The sequence below is a fragment of the Sarcophilus harrisii genome, chromosome 3 (assembly GCF_902635505.1).
Source record: "Sarcophilus harrisii chromosome 3, mSarHar1.11, whole genome shotgun sequence".
Taxonomy (NCBI): domain Eukaryota; kingdom Metazoa; phylum Chordata; class Mammalia; order Dasyuromorphia; family Dasyuridae; genus Sarcophilus; species Sarcophilus harrisii.
Genome location: NC_045428.1, coordinates 593,146,505 through 593,164,980, shown reverse-complemented (window position 1 = coordinate 593,164,980; position 18,476 = coordinate 593,146,505). Strand labels below are relative to the sequence as shown.

At 61.2% G+C, this 18,476-nt stretch overlaps 2 protein-coding genes across 3 annotated transcripts; one reads left to right on the top strand and one right to left on the bottom strand.

Annotated features, from left to right (window-relative positions):
• The first annotated feature begins 1,205 nt into the window (after positions 1 to 1,205).
• Positions 1,206 to 12,732, top strand: VASP (vasodilator stimulated phosphoprotein). Of its 2 annotated transcripts, none has more exons than XM_031963884.1 (13): positions 1,206 to 1,421; positions 7,826 to 7,997; positions 8,234 to 8,402; positions 8,936 to 9,011; positions 9,262 to 9,317; positions 9,607 to 9,848; positions 10,115 to 10,212; positions 10,479 to 10,533; positions 10,699 to 10,732; positions 10,841 to 10,886; positions 11,631 to 11,721; positions 11,895 to 11,952; positions 12,059 to 12,732. In XM_031963884.1, the coding sequence occupies exons 1-13, from the start codon at positions 1,417 to 1,419 to the stop codon at positions 12,094 to 12,096; spliced, it is 1,140 nt and encodes a 379-aa protein (XP_031819744.1). In that variant the 5' UTR covers positions 1,206 to 1,416; the 3' UTR covers positions 12,097 to 12,732. The 2 variants fall into 2 exon arrangements, with proteins under 2 accessions (XP_031819744.1, XP_031819743.1); XM_031963883.1 differs by having other exon boundaries at positions 1,221 to 1,421; positions 10,696 to 10,732; positions 12,059 to 12,731.
• Positions 12,733 to 13,184: 452 nt separating this feature from the next.
• On the bottom strand, positions 13,185 to 17,813 carry OPA3 (outer mitochondrial membrane lipid metabolism regulator OPA3). The gene is made up of 2 exons (XM_031963898.1): positions 17,231 to 17,813; positions 13,185 to 14,503 (listed from the first exon to the last, which is right to left on the bottom strand). The coding sequence occupies exons 1-2, from the start codon at positions 17,484 to 17,486 to the stop codon at positions 14,139 to 14,141; spliced, it is 621 nt and encodes a 206-aa protein (XP_031819758.1). The 5' UTR covers positions 17,487 to 17,813; the 3' UTR covers positions 13,185 to 14,138.
• Positions 17,814 to 18,476: the final 663 nt, after the last annotated feature.

Genomic DNA, 18,476 nt, shown 5'->3' with positions numbered 1-18,476 from the left:
GAATGTCCCATTTCATTAAAAAAAAAAAAAAAAGTGGAAAAGGGAATGAAGGCCTGTTGTCTGAAGACCAGGCTCCTGGAGTTTGGAGAGTGAATTTTGCCGGGTAGGGGGCCTCTAAATTGAGAGGTTTTGAGTGGGGCCTGGAGAAACCCCGGGTTTTATAAGATAGGTGTTGTTTATATAACAACACAACACCCAAAAATAAAAACAGAGCCCAAACACATAGGGGACTCCGGGGGAGGGGCTTGGGGAAGGGGGTGGGGAAGTAACCTGGGAGGGGGATTTGGACCCCATTATTGGGGGTAAAACCGTTTTTTAAGAAAAGTCCCGGTTCTCAAGGGGGGCGTCCCCTCATATTTCTCTGCTGGGCAGAAAAAAGGCGTTTCTAATGGGCCGGCGGATATTGGTTGGACAGAAAAAATCCCAAGGAGAGGGTTTGTTGAAGTGTTTCGAATAACCAAAAGACCCCCAAGGCTTTGGCCCCAAAGGGTTTTCCCCAGGTCCTCCGCCGACTTTATGAAGATGGGGAACTCAGAACCCTCAGGGAAGTCCCAACAGGGCAGAACAGAGGGAAATGGAGTTAAACGGGCTCCGTCTCCTCTCCTCTAACGGGCCGTTGGCGTGCAGAGGGGGAAATCGAGGCGGGTGGGGGAGGGGTGAGCACGGAAGCCGGGCGTCCCGCCCTTGCCCGCCCTCGCAGGTCCCTTAGACAGACTCTTAGTCATCCCGGTCCACACCTACTTCCTCCTCCTCACCTTCCCCCGAGTGGGGGCGGGGCTGGCTCGGGTCAGGTGAAGGGAGGGGAGGAAGGAGATGGGGGAGTGGGTATGGCTACACAGGGTGGGTTCCCGCCCCCCCCGGTGCCCCCCCCCCCAGGACCCTCACCCACGAGAGCGTGCGGGAAGGGGGGCCAGCGAGGAGAAGGCCAAGGGGCAGCGGGCCGGGGCTTGCCGGACGCCCGGAACCTTTAAGGCGCGAGGCATTGTGGGCGCCCCGAGTGTGTGCAGGGCGGGGAGGGGGGTTAAGGGGGGCTGGCTAAGGAAGCAGGTTGGGATCTTGGAACGAAATGTGACCCCGGGAGGGAAAGCGTAACGTTCCGGCAGCCGGCGGCCGAGCTGGCCGGGCAGGCGCGTCTGGCCGCGAGGGGGAGCCCAAAGGCGGGGGGCGGGGGCAGGGGGAGGGCCCGAGCACCCCCAACTCAGAAGGGGGCGGGGCCTGCGCCGGGGGCCCGCCCCCTCCCGTGCCCCCTCCCCCTGCCCCTGGAGAAGGAAACTGCAGCCCTCCGCGGGGCGGGTCCGGCCCCAGATCTGACCAGAGCTCCGGGCCCCCCTGCCCTGCCCCTTCCCCGGAGCCTCCGGGTGCAGCCCGGAGCCCGGGAGCCCAGCGCGGCCCAGCCCGCCCCCCGAGCGCCCCGCCATGAGGTGAGAGACACTAGGGCGGGGTCTGGGAGCGGGAGACTTTGGTGGGGAGGGTGCCTGGGGCCCGGGACCCGCCGGGACGGAGGCCGCCCCAGCCCCGGGCCCCGGGAGGAGGCAGGGCGGTGGGGCCCCCTGGCGGGGGAAGAAATTTGGACCCCGCCAGTCCCCCCCTTTTGGAAGGATCCCCTGAGCCCCGCCTGGAGGGCGGGGAGGGGAGGGGGGGTCGGGACCCCCGGGTGGAAGGCAGGGCGGCCGCCCCTCCCTTCCATCCGCTCCTCGGGAGGTCCTGTTCCCGGTCCCCGACCGGTTCAGATCCGCACCCACCCGGGGCTGTTCTCTTGGTCTTTGGGGGAGCTTTTCCCTCGGGACCCCAAAAGGAAGTGACACCCTGCCCCGCCTTGGGCGGTGGGGATCCTCCTTGTCCCACCCCTCGGCACCCCGGTCTTTCTCACCACCTTGCCTCCCTCCCCGCCCCCACCCCAGATTCTGGGAATTCCAAGCCTGACCTTTGCTTCTGAGACCCGGAGTGAGGGGCCCGGGGCCAGGGAAGTCCGGAGGGCGTCCAGCCCCTTGGGCCTTTTTGGAGACCACCCCCCCCCCCCCGCTTAAACGGCCTCGGTCCTCGCTTCTGCGCCGGAAAGTCTCGGCCCTGCCCCCAGGCACGCTGAGCCCCGGCTTTTGTGGGGGGCGATCCCTGAGGGTTGCAGCTTAGTTGTTCACTGTCCCTGCTGAGAAGGCTCAGAGGTGGGGAAAGCGGCCCTGCCTCCCCCCCGCACACCTGAGTTTCCCCGCGGGGGGAGGGAAGGACGTCCCTTGTTTACTTCCCCCTCCCCCCTATATCTTGAGTGAGAGGAGGGGGTGTGGGGGAGGTCAGCCCGAGGGGGGGGCCAGTGCTTCCTCCGAGTCCCCACCCCCGAGCCCTCCCCTTGTTCCCCCGGGGAAGGAAGCCAGCAGCCGGAGGGAGGGCGGAGGGGCGGGGGCGGCCTTTGTCTCTGGGGACTCACCTGTCCGGGATCTACCTGGCGGGGCTTTAACGGGCGCGCGCGCGGGCCTGGGGAAGTGAAGCGGCTGCCCCTGCTGAGGAGACCGCTGGACTCCCTGCTCTGGCCTGGGGGGGAACCTCCCTGGCGGAGGCCGGGAAGCCGGACACCTGAGCCGGGGCGGCGGGCCCTTTCCGGAGCCCCCCGAACCCATAGTCCAGCCCCGAGCGGTTTTAACCCCGCCTGGCCACCCTCCCCGCCGGTTCTGCTGCCGTTCCCCCATCGCACCCCCGTGAACTTCCCGAGGCTGTGGGGTTAATGCGGCCCCGGGGAGGGAGGGCAGATAGGGAATTTCCCCCCCCCCCGCCCCCCCAGCTGTGGCCGGAAGTATGTGGGGTAGTGGGAAAGTCTGACTCCGATACCCGTTTCCTTCAGTTTCACCACTTTCCGGGGGGGGGGGGGGTCAGCCGGGGGGCGGGGAGCCGAACGTTCTCAGACCCCGTAGCAAGCCGAGTTCCCGTCTGTGCTGGGGGGGGCGGGGGCTGACCAATGGCTCTGAATCCCCTCTGCCGCCCATGCCCCAACTTGGCGGCCCCCGAGGGGAAGTTAAGGGACCCCAGGGACGCGGGGTCTGAGCGCCTACAGGAGGTCCCCCGGGAGACTGTGGGCGACTAGATCCGGGGGGGCCTCCCTGCCCCCGCGAGGCAGAACCATTTCCCCTTCCCCCTCCCCCTTTTAGAGCTCGGTCCTGGCTCCTTATAAGTCTCCATTCAGCCTCCCTTCCCTCCTTGGAGTCCGGGGAGGAGCCCGGGACCCCTCCCCTTTCCATTCCCCGCCCTACCTCCTGCCCAGGTCCCTCCTCCTCCCCCCTTTTCCGGTCTCTGGCCTAGGGAGGTGGGGAGGGCTGAGGAGAAGGCGGATGTCCGAGTCCCCGCCTTCTCCCCCCCACCCCGGCTCCCGGAGACCGTAAAAGGCTAGGGCTGCGGCCGCCCTCCCCCTTCCCCCGCTTCCCTAGCTGGGCTTCCCCTCCCCTCAGGGCGGGACTCAGTACGGGCCGCGGCATTTCACAGATGGGGAAACTGAGGCCCACGCAGTGGGAGGGATTTGCCCCGAGCCACAGGGGGAGCCCGAAGCTGCAGCCTGGGCCTCGGCCCTTTAGCGGGTCCCTGCGCCCCCGTGTCTCTGGGCCCCCCATGTCTGCACAGAGGAATTGGCTCGAGTGGCCTCGAGTTCCCTCCGGCCTCGGAGCCCGGGATGCTGGGATGCACAGACACACTCCCCCGGAGCCTCCCTTTCTCCCGGGTCTCCCTAGCGGCAAGGCTCGATGTCAAGAGTCAAGAAAGCAACGGAAAAAACCTTAGCTTCGGAACGTGCCTTGTGCAGGCTGGCTCAGCATCCCAGGCACAGCAGCCCTGGGCCCTTGCGCCAGTCACTCGGCCTGTCTGGGCCTCAGTTTCCTCGGCTGTAAGACAGGCGGGATCAGTTTTCAGGCCAGTGGATGCACTGGGGTCCCGGGAGGAAAGCCCCTGGCGAACCACAGGCTTGGGGGAAATTGTAGAGGCTGTTACCTCGAGAAGCTGGGCGGGGTTTAGGGCCTCCACTTCCTGGGGGATGTTGGAGGGGGAGGGGGAAGGGATGGGCAGTCACAAGGTCTGTTTTTCAGGGCCCAGGGGCCTCTCCGGGAGCTCATGGGCTGCTCCAAGGGAGAGGGGGTTTCAGACATGGGGGAATTTCCTCTCTGGGCTTGGCCTCCCAGGCACCGAACGCCCGGCTCTAATTCTTAGTGTCTCCGAGCTGGACGGGATGTGGAGTCCCTCGAGTCCAGACTTGTTCCTCACGTAGGAATTCTATCTCCAACTTGATCTGCCCGGGTGATCAGTCACCCTCTGCCGGACACTTCCACCCCCAGAGGGGGGAGCTTAGAGAGGACGAAGCGTTGTGAGCCGGATCACAAACCTAGAACTGGAGGGGATCTCAAATGCCTCCCCCGGAGGAGGAAACTGAGGCAGGAGGAGGTTTGAATGACAGGACCTCGTCAGAACCCAGCCAGGTCTTCTGATTCAAAGCCAGGAGTCTGTGCTTCTCTGGGCTGGGGACTCTCTTTGGGGCAAAGGGGGGAAGAGGGAGAGAGAAGAAATAGAGACAGAAGGTGGAGGAGAAGAAAATGAGACAAAAGGGAAAGGAGAAAGAAACAAAGAAGGGAGAAACAGGAGGAGAAGAAAGAGAGAGAAGGGAAGAAAGAGAGCAGAGAAGGGAGAAGAAAGAGGAGGAGGAGGGAGCGGGGGAGAGAGATCCAAATTAGACAGCCGGGACCGTCGAGTTCATTTGATGAAACTGTCATTTCCCAGTGAAAACTTGGTGGCAGAGCTTGGCTGGTTAATTCTAGGCTCTAAAGTCTCAGGGAGATAGATTTGGACAGAGCCGTGTATCTGGAGTCAAAGGATCTGGGTTCATATGTGCCTTTTATTGCTTGGGTGACCCTGGCCAAGTCATCTTGTCTTGCTCTTGGTATTATCATCTGTAAAATGAAGGGATGGGCTCCGTGCCCTCTAAATTGGGTTCTAAACCCATCCCTCTTGTACAGATGGAGAAACTGAGGTCCGGGGAGATTCACGCAGCGAGTCCTGGAGATCTAGGGTTAGAACTCAGGCCTGAACACCCAACTTTCATTTCACAGACATGTATTAACTGTTCCACGTGTTTAATCTCTGGCCCTGCTTGTGCCTTAAACCAAGGCTTCTTAATCTTTTTCTACCTGTGACCCTGAGAGTTTTAGGGGAACCCAGGTTTATGGATATATAAAAAGATAAATAAATCAAACATTGACAGATACTAAACGATCATTTTGTGATCGTTTACGTCCAGTAACCTCAAGTTCATTGAGGTCGTTCTCAATGACGTCCGATGACGCCCACATTCAGTTACAAGACCCCATAAGCGGTGAAGAACCAGTTTAAGAAGATGGGGGGTAGCTATTACTTCCCCTTCCAAGCTCTAGTGGACCCTCTAGTCTATTTGGGATAAACAGATCAGCAGGAGAGAGGGAGGGAGAAAAAGAGAAGGGAAGAGACAGACAGACACGGGGAGATCCTCACCAACTGGAGGATGGGAAAACTGAGGGAGGGCCATCGGAGTGGGGATTTATAGATTGAGGGCAGGGATTCCTGGTCTGGAGAGCAGCTTGCAGAGAACTCTAAGAGAACACAGGGCGTGTTCCTCGGACAGAGATCAATAGAGCTCTCTATAAAGTGCATAGAGGGAAGTAATATGAGCTGGAGCTGGGACACAGGGGAGTGCCCGAGGGTGGAGAGCTCCCAGTGCCAGTCACTAGAGGTTGAACTTGACGTCACAGACCAAAGACTTGAAAGCAGGGGAATGACAAGACCCAATGTAGGTTCAAGGAAAGATGGCCTGCGTTCGGGGAGGGGGGACCTTGTTTGGGGGAGATGGGGAGCAGTGGGAGGGAAGAGAGGGAGCAATCAGAAGACTCTCGATGTGTCGGCTGCCGAGAATTGTCTTGGAGTCAGTGCGGGTACTCGCTTTCTGTCCCTGAGTATGAAGTTCCGTGTTCTAAAGTCCCTTCTAACCCCGACAATCTACGTTCTAGGTCTCTCCCAGCTCTGGCATTCTGTGGTTCAACAATAATCCCAGCATTCATTTCTGGATCATCTTTAGTCTTAAAAAGAACTTTCTGAACACAGAACTTCAGACTTGAAAGAAACTTTGGAACGCACAGTGTCAGAGATGGGAGGGATCTCAGAACATAGAATATCGGGGTTAGAAGGGCCTTTTAAACACACACAAGGTGATACGGTTAAAAGGAAGCTTAGGATACGTCTGAGGTGGGAGAGAACCTAGAACGTGGAATGGCAGGGCTGAGGGAGACTTCAGAACCAATAATGTCAGGATTGAAAGAGCTTAGAACAAGGTCAGAGAAGGGAGGCTTTTAAACACACGGTATCAGGATTAAAAGGGAGCTTAGAACAAACACAGTGTCAGAGATGTGAGACCTTAGAACATGGGATGTCAGCTGGGAAGGAACCGAACCCTGCAGCAGCCTGAGCCTGAAGGTAGAACAGGGTGCGGCTCCGGGTGCGGACCCCCCTCCCATTGAGGAAAGAGGGGCGAAGGGCAGAGAGCAGGGTGGTGCCCGCATTGTGCACGGACCTGCCTTTCCCCAGCAGGCAGTGGGTGTGGCCCCCAGGTGTGGGCAGCCTGCCAGCCCTCCCTGAGCTGGCAGCAGAGGTGGGGGCTTGCTTCCGGTGGGGGCGGATCTTCCCCCTCAGGCCTCACCTGTCTGGGGAGTGTCTGGTGTTCGATTACAAATCTGGGGCCCCGGGGCCCGCGTCCTCTTGCCATCTGTTTGCAGCTTCAGGGCACCAGAGTCTGCCTCTGTGGGATGGGTCCCCTCTTAGGGGCTGTGGCCACAGGGAGGGACACGGTGACTCGGCTGAGTGGGAAGAATGGACTTTTTTTCCCCCCTGAAGCAACTGGGGTTAAGTGACTTGCCCAAAGTCACCCAGGCAGGAAGTGTTAAATGTCTAAGGCTGGATTTGAACTCAGGTCCTCCTGACTTCAGGGCTGGTGCTCTACCCACTGCGCCCCCCAGCTGCCCCTGTGATGGGCTTCGTGGGGAAATGGCCGAGCCTGCTCTGAATTCCAGTTCTGATATCCAAGGAACTGCTATTTCATCTTGGGCTCAGTCTCCCTCCGGGAGGTTCCTTATGACTCTGAGTTCTCTTCTGGCTCACACCCCACTTCTGTCTTCCCCTTTTATAACATGCAAAAAGGTGATTCTCAGAGTTCTCCTCCTACCTCCCCCACCCCACCCCCCATCAGTCCGGAAGTCCTTGCCTCCCTGCTTCCCCATATGGTGGGGGATGGGACAGATAGTGGGGTACTATTAGAAACACCAGCCCCTTTAAGGCAAGAGAAGCTATCTCCCATGATGCTCTGTGGGAAAAGTTCCATGGCACTCTGGGAATTGTAGTTTGGTTTTTTAACATGCAAGCTGGTTTCTTGCCATGGTGATTTTGGGTCCTACCCACGAGCCCGTGGCTGTTTCCTCCTTTGGGGTATATTTGGGGCTTGGGGTAGGGGATGTCGTGCAAAGCACAGACTGTCCGGACTAGAAGGGATCTCGGGGACGGCCCTTCCAACCGCCCAGGTTGTCTGGGGGAAAATGAGGCTCACTCGGGTGTCTTTGCCAAGGGAACCCCAAATGGGGTCGGGAAGAGCTGGACGTGATCGCCGGCGGCTCAGAGACATTAAGTGATGGTGGCGCGCTCTCGGCCCGGGAGTGCTTCCTGGCACTCTCCTCCAGCTCGGTTCCTAGCCCTGGGCTGCTGGGCAGGCTTCTGTCGGGGAGAGGCTTCTGTAAAGTCATCCCCCTTGGGGGCCACTTAGCCTCTTCCCTTTTTCCCTCAGTGAGAACCTGCTCTGCTCTAGCCGGGCCACAGTGATGGTTTACGATGACGTCAACAAGAAGTGGCTACCGGCCGGGTCGGGCCCCCAGGCCTTCAGCAGAGTCCAGATCTACCACAACCCCACCACCAACGCCTTCCGAGTTGTGGGCCGGAAGATGCAGCCGGACCAGCAGGTGACTCCCTTCGGAGGCCCTGGCCTTGGGGAGCGGCCAGGCTGGCAGATGGCCTCCTTGGGTCCTGGGATCTGTACCCCGACTTCCACTGGGGAGTTGATCCATGGAGAATGGGGGCCCTTCTTGGGTCCTGGCCTCCCAAACCCTGCTTTCCACTGGGCTGGGCCGTGGGACAGAATAGGGGCTCCTCTCAGGGGGCAGCGAGGTCTCCCCTGACCGAGTCCCTCCCCCACCAGGTTGTAATTAATTGTGCCATCGTCCGGGGTGTCAAGTACAACCAGGCCACGCCCAATTTCCACCAGTGGCGGGATGCCCGCCAGGTCTGGGGCCTCAACTTTGGCAGCAAGGAGGATGCGGCTCAGTTTGCGGCAGGGATGGCTGATGCCCTGGAGGCCTTGGAAGCAGGTGAGAGAGTCCTCGGGACTGGGCGGCCAGCACTTCTGGAAGGTCCCCGCGCCCTGCCGGGTCCAGGAAGAACCCTTGTCTAGGCAGGAGCGGGGAGGGAGCCCGGGGGCTCTGGGCTGTATCCCTTTGGGGCCGGCCAGGAGCTCTGGGAGAAGGCGCTCTCAGAGGCAGGAACTGAGGTCTCGGGCTCTGACCACATCTCGAGCAGGCTGCCTCTCCCAGGCCAGATGACCGTGGATCTCCCCCTTCTCGTCGCAGCCTGGTTCCCCAGTTTCCCCCTGCCAGGCGGAGGGCGGCATTAGGACCGGCACCCAAATAGTGCAGAGTTATCAGGGGCATGGATGTAGAACATCATTTGGTCCGGGGCTGGGAGATGGAGGGTACTAGGGAGCCTCTGAAGGGGGACTAGAGGCCCAAAGGAGGTCTGGGGCTGGGCCCCTTCTCCCAGAAGGAGAGGCTCAGTCTGGGGTCCACATGGCTGGGGGAGGGACCCCTCATGGGGATGACCTAAAGGTCAGTGCCTCCTCCTCCAGGTGGGCCGCCCCCTCCCCCTGCAAACTGGTCTGTCCAGAATGGTCCCTCAGCAGAAGAGATGGAGCAGCAGAGGAGGTAAGGGATGCTCCCACCCCAGACTTCCCTCCCTGTCTCAGCTTCCCCCAAGCCTTTTTCCTTCTAGGTCTTGGTTGGGAGGGGTGCAATGGCCCCTCCCCCACTTAATCCCCCTGACTTAATTGGAGAATAATCCGCTCAGGAAAGAGCAGACTCTCACATCCCTCCTTTGACCTTGAAGGAGCACAATGGGCCCCTGGCCGAGTTTCCTTCCCAGCTCCTTTCTCCCCTAACTGCTGCTTTCCCTCAGGCAACAGCTGGAGCACCTGGAGCAGGTGGAGAGGGAGCGCCGGGTCTCCAATGCAGGTAAGGGACCCCTGCCCAGCCCGGCTGCCATTGGCCGGGACCCAGGTCCCCGGAGCAGCTGCCTCGTCTACCCCCAGGACCGCGCCTCCTTCAAGCTCGGCCATTATTCTTCCTGGTTCTGTCCCTCATGCACCGGGGCCCCGACTTCCCCTTCTGGGGAACGAGGAGCGGTGCCTCCTGCCCTGGCATCGGGGACTCTGTGTTCTTGGTTTTGGAGGTTCCCCTTCCGCCTCCTGAGCCTCTGCTCCCTCCCTCAGGCCCCAAACCTCCTGTTTTTTCTTTATTTCAGGAGCCCCAGTTGCTGCCCCAGCTGGGGGACCCCCACCCCCTCCAGGGCCCCCTCCTCCCCCTGGCCCACCACCACCCCCTGGGCTGCCCCCCTCAGGAGCGGGGCCTGCGGCCCCAGGTGGGGCGGGAGGCCCACCCCCAGCACCCCCACTCCCGTCTGCCCAAGGCCCCAGTGGGGGAGGCGGGGGCGCCCCGGGCCTGGCCGCAGCCATCGCCGGAGCCAAACTCAGGAAGGTCGCCAAGGTGAGATTGTGTGGGCGCCCGGGAGCTTCGGCACCGCCTGCCTGAGTGACTGGGTGGCTGACGGGGCGTCCCCAGGAGACCTCGGCTGTGACGGTGGCTCTGGGACACCCGTGGGCTGCGAGAACCTGTCATGGTCACATGCGCTGCGGGTGACTGATGGCACGGTGGCACCGGGCTCACCTGCGCACCCGGGGGGCGGGAGCCTCTGTGAGGAGCCTGGAGAAGCTCTGCTCCCTCACGCGCCCCCCTGACCTTTCCCCCTGCAGGATGAGTCCTCGGGGCCCCCTCCCGCCCCAAAGGCCGAGACCACTCGGAGCACGGGCGGAGGGCTCATGGAGGAAATGAGTGCCATGCTGGCCCGGAGGTGAGAGCCTGGCACAGCCCCCTGGCCCCCCCCCCAGTCCTGTACCCATGGTCCTGGCAGCAGCACCACCGGGTGCCCGCTGTGTGCTGGGGCATTGTGGGGGGGGGGGCAGAGCCGGTGGGTCAGGGGCCCGAAGGGAAAAGGCCAGGAAGAAGGAGGGGAGCCCGGGAGGGGAATGCCGGGGCCTGCGTGCCCCAGGGGACGGGCTGGGATTCCCCAGGACAGGGCCCTTCGCTCACCTCTCCCCCACCCTCTTCCGGCCACAGGAGGAAAGCCACGTTAATTGGAGAGAAGCCCCCGGCCAAGGACGAATCCGCCAATGTGAGTGGGGGGAAAGGTTCCTCTTCCCTGTCTCCCGGGGTCTCCCCGAGGCTCTTCTAAACTGCCCAAAAGAAGGGAGAGAAGGGGGGCAGCTGGCTTCCCTGGGTGGTGGGGAGGTGGGGGCCGGTGACAAGGGACTCAGTTCCCTTTCTGCTTCCCCAGCAGGAAGAAGCTGAAACAAGAATTCCCTCACAGAATGGTGAGTTCATGGGGGAGGGAGGAGACCTTGGTCTGTCCTGAGCTGGGTGCCTTTGGGGGTGCTCCCTCCAGCCCCCAACCTTTGATCCCCTTTCCCCTCGCCCTCCAGAGCCTGTTCGGAGACCTTGGGAAAAGAACAGCACAACTCTCCCCAGGTGAGTGAAAGCCCTTTGAGGGGTGAGCGTGGGGGAGGCTGGGACTCGGAGGGTCAAGCTTGAACCCTGCCCTGCCTACGTCTGCCCCGGGAACAGTGGCTGCGTGGGACCCTCCCCAGGGTTCTGCCCACCTACGTTCTAGGGTCCCTGCTTAATCTGGCTTGGCGCTTGCCGTAGTTCCTGGTCCTTTCTGGGTCTCGGTTTCCCTATCTGTAAAATGGAGGCATGGGGAGATAATCCCAGAGAGCCTTCCCAAGCCCCCCACACGGGTGCCTGTGCCCGGCTGGGCTTGGCCAGTGAGATCCTGCCTCTCAGCAAAGAGCCTGGCCCCAAATGTCAGATGGGGACTCCCCTCGGAGGGGAGACGGACAGGGGCAGAGCCGTAGTCTCCTGACCTGAGGGTCAGCAGGCTTCCTGCTGGACTCGAGTCTGTCTCCCTGCTCTTCCGGCAAAGGCAGCTATCCGAGGTTCACCGTGTGGGGTGCGAGGGAGGCGGGGAAGCCAGCTGAGGGTCACCGTGGGCGGGGGGGAGGGGAGGTGTCTGAAAAGACCCCTGGTGGGAACGGCCGCTGGCTCCGGGCCCCTTTGGCCCCTCCCAGGCCCAGATGGAGGAGCCGCTTCTTTACCTGTCGCCCCACAAGGAGACAGGGCAGGGAGGTGGCCGTGCACCCTGGGTAGCAGTTGGCGAGCTTTCGAGGGGCCCGGTGAGGGCCCCGACCTCCCAAGCCCCGTTTGTGTCCCCAGGATGAAGTCTTCCACCTCAGTCACGAGCTGTGAAGTCCCTACCTCGACTCCCAGCACCCACGAGGAGTCTGACTTAGACAGGATTAAGCAGGTACGGAGGAGGGGCGGGGGGCGAGCTCCACGGACCGTGTAGCAGTGAGGGGCCCTCCATCTCCTCTTTGGGGGAGCCTCAAGGGTAGGGACTTTAGAGCGGCAAAGTCCAGGCTAGAAGGGGTGGGTGAGAGGCTTGAGGGAGCCCTCTGATGCCCCTTTTCCTCCTCACAGGAACTGCTGGAGGAGGTGAGGAAGGAGCTTCAGAAGGTCAAAGAGGAGATCATAGAAGGTGAGTGGGTGCTGGGGTTGCCCCCTGGGGAGACACCCCCCCCCCCCGGGTGGCCCTTCTGGGCAGCCTCGGGCTTCCTTCTCTAACGCTCTGCTCTCTCCTCCAGCTTTTGTCCAGGAGCTCCGCAAGCGGGGCTCCCCGTGACCCGAAGGACCTGGGAGCTGAGCCCCAATTCCAAAGCCGCCTTTCAACCCACTCAGAAGACCCAAGAGGAGGCCCAGCCGCCCCTCCCCCCAGCAGGGGGCTCCACCTACCCCTGCCCTCGGTCCATTCCTCCCTCGGTCCCCCTGGGGCACCTGCTTCTGCTTGGGACGGATCAGCCCCAAAGGGGAAGAAGGGGAGAGACCCTTTCTCCTCTTCCTGGAGTCCCTTTGAGGGTCTAACGTTCACTTTAATCCTTAAAAGCCTTCAATTTTTTTAAGATAAAAATAAATATATATATATATTTGTTTGCGAGGGGGAAGGGGGGGGGATTTTATTTGTTTTGATAAGGGTGGGGTCTTGGCAGTCTTAAATGCTGTAATCCTAGTGCCCCCTCTGGGGGCGCAGCTCTTCCAGGGGGAACAGGGAGCCAGGACCTCTCCCCACTGCAGGGAATTCCCTTCCCCCCTCTCCCTGAAGATCCCCTTCCCCTTTTCTATATGGAACCAAGATTCTATAATTCTATAAAATACTGTAACTTGTTTTGGAGAAAACTTTTTTTTTCTTTTGGTTTGGGTTTGGGAGCCATTCCCTTGGGGGGAGAGAGGATGGAAGCAGGACGCCCTCCCGGGGGCGGGGGGGGGGGGGGGGGGGGGGGGGGGGGGGGGGGGGGGGGACGGTCCTCTCATCCCCTTCCCCTTGTGAGATGGTCTCGCTTGGAATAAATTACCTGTTTTTCTTTTCTCCCACAACACACCTCTGGCTGTCTGGTGGTTAGCCCGGGCCCCGCTTTGCCCCCGCCCTGGTCTAGGACACTGGCCCGGCCCTTCCTTCCCGTCTCCTCCCCTGGCGGGGGTAAGGGGAGCTACCTAAGCCCCCTGGCCAGGCGTTTACTCCCTGCCCTGCCTGAGGCTCGCCCTTGTGTTCCAGACCATGATTAAGGCCTAAATGTGCCTCCTGCTGGTGGGAGAGGGGGGCCTGCAGCCTTCACCTGAAAGGTCCCATTCAGTGTGAACAACTGTAAACATTCAACCCTCCGACCTCAGGAGGGGTCACCCCGCCTTTCCCCTGCACCACACAGACCATCAGTGTACTGACCCGGCGAGGACGGCCCCCGCTTTAATTGTGAAGTATTTACAGTTGTAAAAAATAGAACCGGCCCAGAGATCTGCCCCAAACCCAGCTTCCTCCAAGGGGGCGGTGCCCCACCTCCACCCCGTGGGAAGGCAGAGGAGCCCTGACAAAATCCAGGGCTCTCATGTACCCGGGAGGAGGACGGGGAGCAGGTTTTCCCCCTGGGATTTTGGACCGGTGGGGTCACTCCTGCCCCTGACCGGGGAGAGAAGGATAAAATGTGGACGGAATCTTGGGAAGGTGGGATCCATGGGAGCAGGTTCCGGGTAACAGGAGGCTGGGCTGAGGGATTCTCAGACCCAGCCCAAGAAAAAAGGACATGAGACCCCCCCCCCCCCATCCAAGCCAGGAATGGAGATAATCCAAGGAGGGCTGGTGGGGAGTGGGGTGGGGTGAGATTGCCACTAAGGTGCCTCCAAGAGACTTCTCCATGGGTCAAAGAAGGGGGGATGTAGAAATCACAGGCAGGCCCTGAAAGGCTCCAAGGGGGAAGGATGGAAACCTCCCCCCCCCCCCCCCTTGTGGGAGCCGAGACTTCTGGACGGGATGCACAGGGAGAAGGGAGGCAGGAGGGAGTTGCCTGGGGAACTGGGGAGAAGACGCCAACGGGGGCAGGGGTGCGGTGGGAGGTGGATACGACCACAGGAGAGCAGCACACTGGCCAATTTTTTACTCCCAGGACGTGACAGAGGAAAATGAAGTGGAAAGTCTGGCCCATCCTCAAAGAAGGAAGCAGGTGGGGAGAGGGGAAATGTCACACGGGCCGCAAATGCCCCAAGAAGTGGTTGGGGCCAAGGGTGTGAGGGACCGTGTTGGCAACAATCCCCTCGGAGGGGGCCCGAGAAGGCTTCCCCGGCAGGGCTGGTGCGTGGGGGGAGATGGCCATGGCCCCCCTGGAACCAGAGGAGCCTCTATTTCTTTTTCTCCAGGAGTTCCCTGAGCTCTTTGATCTGGGTCTCTAGCCCCTTGATGGTCTCCAGGTTCCGGGAGATCTCGGCCTGCTGAGTCTGCAGGGTTTCTACGTTCAGGGTGAGAAAGTTGAGCTCGTGCTGAAAGGACTCCATCACCAGCTGCTGCTCCTCCTCCTTGCGCTTGTTCTGGGAGGAGTGGCGCACATACTCCATGACCAGGCAGCCGCCGCCCACCAGGAAGATGGTGGCCTCCCCCAGCAGCTCGGCCCCCAGGTCGGCCGCAGCCTCCTCGTTGAGGGGCTTGATGGTGCTTCCCCGGAAGCCCAGGATCCGCATCTTTGTCCGCATTTCCACCCAGTGGTACACTGCAGAGATGAAAGAGGGCGGGGTGAGGCCGGGATGGGGGCCAGGGCCCTGGACAAACTCCTTTCCCTCTCTAGGCCTCAGTTTCCCCACCTGTGAAATAGAAATGGCCTCTAAGGGCCCAGTCCTAGAACTAGGTCTGCTTGGCCAAGTCAGTTCCCCTCCGAGGAAACTCCGCTCTAGAGTAGAGAGAGGAAGGAGGTGGGAAGGGGGTGGGAGAAGAACACGGCCTCTGGAGGGCTTTCACACTACGCCCTATAGAGCAGGGGTCCGGTCTGGGGTCCCCTGATTGTCAAGAATTCAGAACACCTTGAGGAACTGGCGAGCTGGTGGAATTTGGAGAGATGTATTTCAATAGAATTGGATCCTTTTCTGCCCACTCTATTTGATGCATTTAAACGCTTTATTTGGGGAAAGGGTCCATAAGGTTCCCAGCCCACCATAAACGGAAGAGAATTGGCCCGAGATGCTGCCCAAGGGTTTCTGGGGCCCTCGAGGAAGGAGCCAGCCACGGACCTGGGCCTCAGAGGTTTCAGGGGGCGGCCCGGGGAGTCTAAAAGCAAGGGCAGACACCTGGGGGCCTGCTGGGAAGGGCCCCCACTGGCCAGGTAAATGGTAGGAGGAAGCCGCTGGACATTAGGATGCTATGTTTGCCCCCAGATACTGAAGTAGCAGAAATGTGGTAGGAAACACTGCTAGGAGGTAAAGCCAGCCACAAATACTCCTAGTCCTTCCCAGCAGAAAGGGGAAAGAGATAAGGAGTCTGAGAAAGAAGGCGGAGCCCAGGCCCGGACACTTCGGAGCTGGGAGACCCCCGGCAAGCCACTCGGTCCTATTTGCCTCAGTGTCCCCTTTTGTCAAATGAGCTGAGAAGGAAAAGGCAAACCCCTCCAGCTACCTCACCAAGAGAAGCCCAAATGGGGCCGGCTCCTTTTTACATCGGATCTAACGGGGGCCACCGCAGGGGACTCTCCATCACAGAGGCCAGTCCCCCTTCCAACAGGGACGAGGGCGGGGACGGGAAGCCTCTTACAGCAGCCTCGGGGTCAGGTCCCACAGAGGAGAAGGGGCAGGTACAGGGACCCATGTGAATGGGCCCCAAAGACGCCTCCGAAGCAGGCAGTTGGAGCGCCGGCCCTGGGTTCAATGCGGGGCTCAGACAGCCGCCGCGGGGCTCCGATTACCTCATCCCCCCAAACCCCGCCGGGGTCCCAAGGAGCCGGGCATATCGCGTCGGAATGACCGTCTCAGTCTTCCGAACCTTAGGGAAAGAACAGCAACCGTGGGAGACAAGCGGCCATTCCCCTTTGACTGCTCCCTCTGTTGAGGGAAGTTGGGGATCCCCAGACACAGATCCCCGATACCACAGAACCAGAAAGGACCCCCACCCCGGCTCCCTGTTGGGGAAGCCCCACTGACAAAGCCAGGCTGTCCCGGAAGAGCGGGTGCAGGAGGAGCCGGACGGAAGAGCCGTCACCAGGAAGCGGCCCGGGCCCCCCGACCCCTGACCCCTGACCGGCAGCGCCAGGCCCAGCGGGGACGGCCAGTGGGAGCCTTTCTAGTCCCCCTTCCAACAGGGAACCCACGGAAGGATCCCAGAGAGAAGCGGGCAGCTGCAGGGACACACAGGGGCCGAGCCGGGCCACAGGCTGGTGGGGAAGCTCTCCCCGGAGGCAGCCGGGCAGCAGCTCTCGGGAAGCACAATGGGAGGCCGAGAAATCCCCGCCGGGGAGGAGGCCCAGCCGCCCCTGCGCCTGTGCCAGAGCCGCCCATCTTTGGACTGGAAGGAGGAGGCCCCAGGTAAGCAGGGGCCAAGTTCCAGAGCGGAGGCGGCGGCGGGGGAGGCCGGGCCGGGAGCTGTCCAGCTACAGCTCGGGCACTCGGGGCGGGCTCAGTGACAGGCCGAGTAACAGCTCCGGATCCCGAGCTCAAACGTGACATCGGGCGCTCAGCAGTTGGGGGATCCCGACAGAACGCACTCCCCCCTCTGCCTCAGCTTTCCCATCTGCAGAATGGGCGACACGAGCCCCTCCTCCCAGGGCGGGCAAAGCTTTGCCAACAGCGGCCAGCTTCCTCCCTCGGCCCGAGGCCCGGTCAGCGAGTTTAGATGGGGACCAGAGAGTGCGCGGCTCCCCCCGGGACACACAGCCCCCGGAGCAGCAGAAGCGGGATCGGGACCCAGGCTCACTCCCCCCCCCCCCCCCCCCCCCCCCCCCCCCCCCCCCCGCCCCCCATCCGCATCTCAAAGCGCCGGTCCTCCCCTCCCCACACCCAGGTCCCAATAACCCCGAAGCCCCGCCCCGCCTCTGTCATTCCTCCGGTTCAAAGTCAAACTAGACCGGCCCTGCCCGCCCTGCCATCCTCTCCATTGGCTAAGGTCGCCGTCCGTCTCAGCATTGCCACTTCCCCATTGGCTCGCCGTGCCTCCACGAGGGTGTGGGAGAGAAAAAGAAAGGGCGGGCCGGGGCACAGCGGTTTCCAGCCATTGGCCGGTGCAGAGAGTACGCGGCACCCCCATTGGGCTAGCTGGCTGTCCCGAGAGGAAGAGGAGAGAACGGGAACAGACCCGCCTCTCCGGCGCGCGACAGCGTCTCCTGATTGGCTAGGTGGGGTCGCGCGCCGCGTTCTAATTAGCCACTCAGGTGGGAGGGGAAGGAGAGCGAGGGGCGGGGCTCGAGGTCCGGAAAGGACCATCACAGGGAACGGGGGGATTCTGGGGTCAGGCTTACGCTGGGCGGGTGGCAGGCAGACGTAGTTCCGGAAGAATTGGCTCCGGCGCGCCCCCTCCTTAATCCTTTGGGCCAGCGGCTTGCTGAGCTGCCGCACGCCCAGGTACAGCAGCTTCGCCATGGGGAACGCGCCCACCACCATCTTGGCGGCCGCACGTGCGTCACGGCCAGGCCGGGTGACACCGGGGCGCGAGCCCTCGGTGCACGCGCGCGTCGTAGCCGGTTGACCGTGGGCGGGGTGGGAACCTGTGCGCATGCGCTACTCCGTCAATGAGGGGCGTGATGACGCCACCACGCCCCGCCTGACGCTTTGGGCCTTTGCCCTTATCAATATGTAAATAAGTCCAATTCCCTGAGAGGCGGAGGCGGAGGCGGGGAAAAGCTCGTGGATTCCTTTGCGAAGTGGACCGGCCATTGTGATGTCACGAATCTTGGCTGTGACGTCACGTTCCTTGAGGTGATCGATTAATGCTGATTAATCTTCTAGATTCGTCTTCCGAAGCCTGGAAAGGAGCGTCGTCCCTCCCTCCGCTTTCCGGACTTGGGGGGAAACGCCCCCTCCCCTCATTTTTCCTCCCCTCCCTTCTTTTCCAAACTTTCTTCCTCCTTCGTCCCTTCTCTTGGCCTTCCTTCCTGCGCTGTCCTTCCCACTCCCTTCTCTCCCCTCCCTCCTCACTTTTCTCTCCTCTTCCCATCTTTTCCCTCTCCCTCTGTCCTTCCCATCCCTCTCTTTTTTCCTCTCTCTCCCTCTGTCCTTCCCATCCCTCCTTTTAACTTTTTCTTCTTCCTGCCTTTGTTCTTCCCATCCCTTCCTTTCACCTTCCCCTCTTCCTCCCTTTCTCTCTCCCCTCTCCCTCCACTGTGCTTACTCCTTTCCTTCCCTCTTTCCTCTCCCTGGCCTCTTTCCCCTCCCTGGCCTCTTTCCCCTCCCCTCCTCTTCCTCCTCCTCCTCCTCCTCTTCCTCCTCTTCCTCTCCCTTCATTTTTTCTCCTTCCCTTCCCTTCTCTTCCAGAGATTTTTCCCCTTGTGAGAAATGTCCCCTCACCTACATAGGATGTTGGGAAGCTTCTCTCTGTCTTAAAGGAGTTTTGAAAGATCCTTCTTCCCCTCCATCAGACTATGGGCAGCCTCTCTAAACCACCCAGTGCCTGCCTGGGGTCCTTCCATATCCCATGTATCCCATGTTTTCATGGATACATGGAGGACCCCTTCTCTCCGCCTGAGAGGACTGTGAGAAAGGCCTCCT

Coding starts and splice junctions, on each gene's coding strand:
- VASP (XM_031963883.1), top strand. Junction 9,849..10,114: donor AACTCAGGAAGGTCGCCAAG/GTGAGATTGTGT, acceptor TTCCCCCTGCAG/GATGAGTCCTCGGGGCCCCC. Junction 11,722..11,894: donor ACTTAGACAGGATTAAGCAG/GTACGGAGGAGG, acceptor TCCTCCTCACAG/GAACTGCTGGAGGAGGTGAG.
- OPA3 (XM_031963898.1), bottom strand. CDS start 17,486: ATGCGCACAGGTTCCCACCCCGCCCACGGTCAACCGGCTACGACGCGC. Junction 14,504..17,230: donor CTGCCTGCCACCCGCCCAGC/GTAAGCCTGACC, acceptor TCATCTCTGCAG/TGTACCACTGGGTGGAAATG.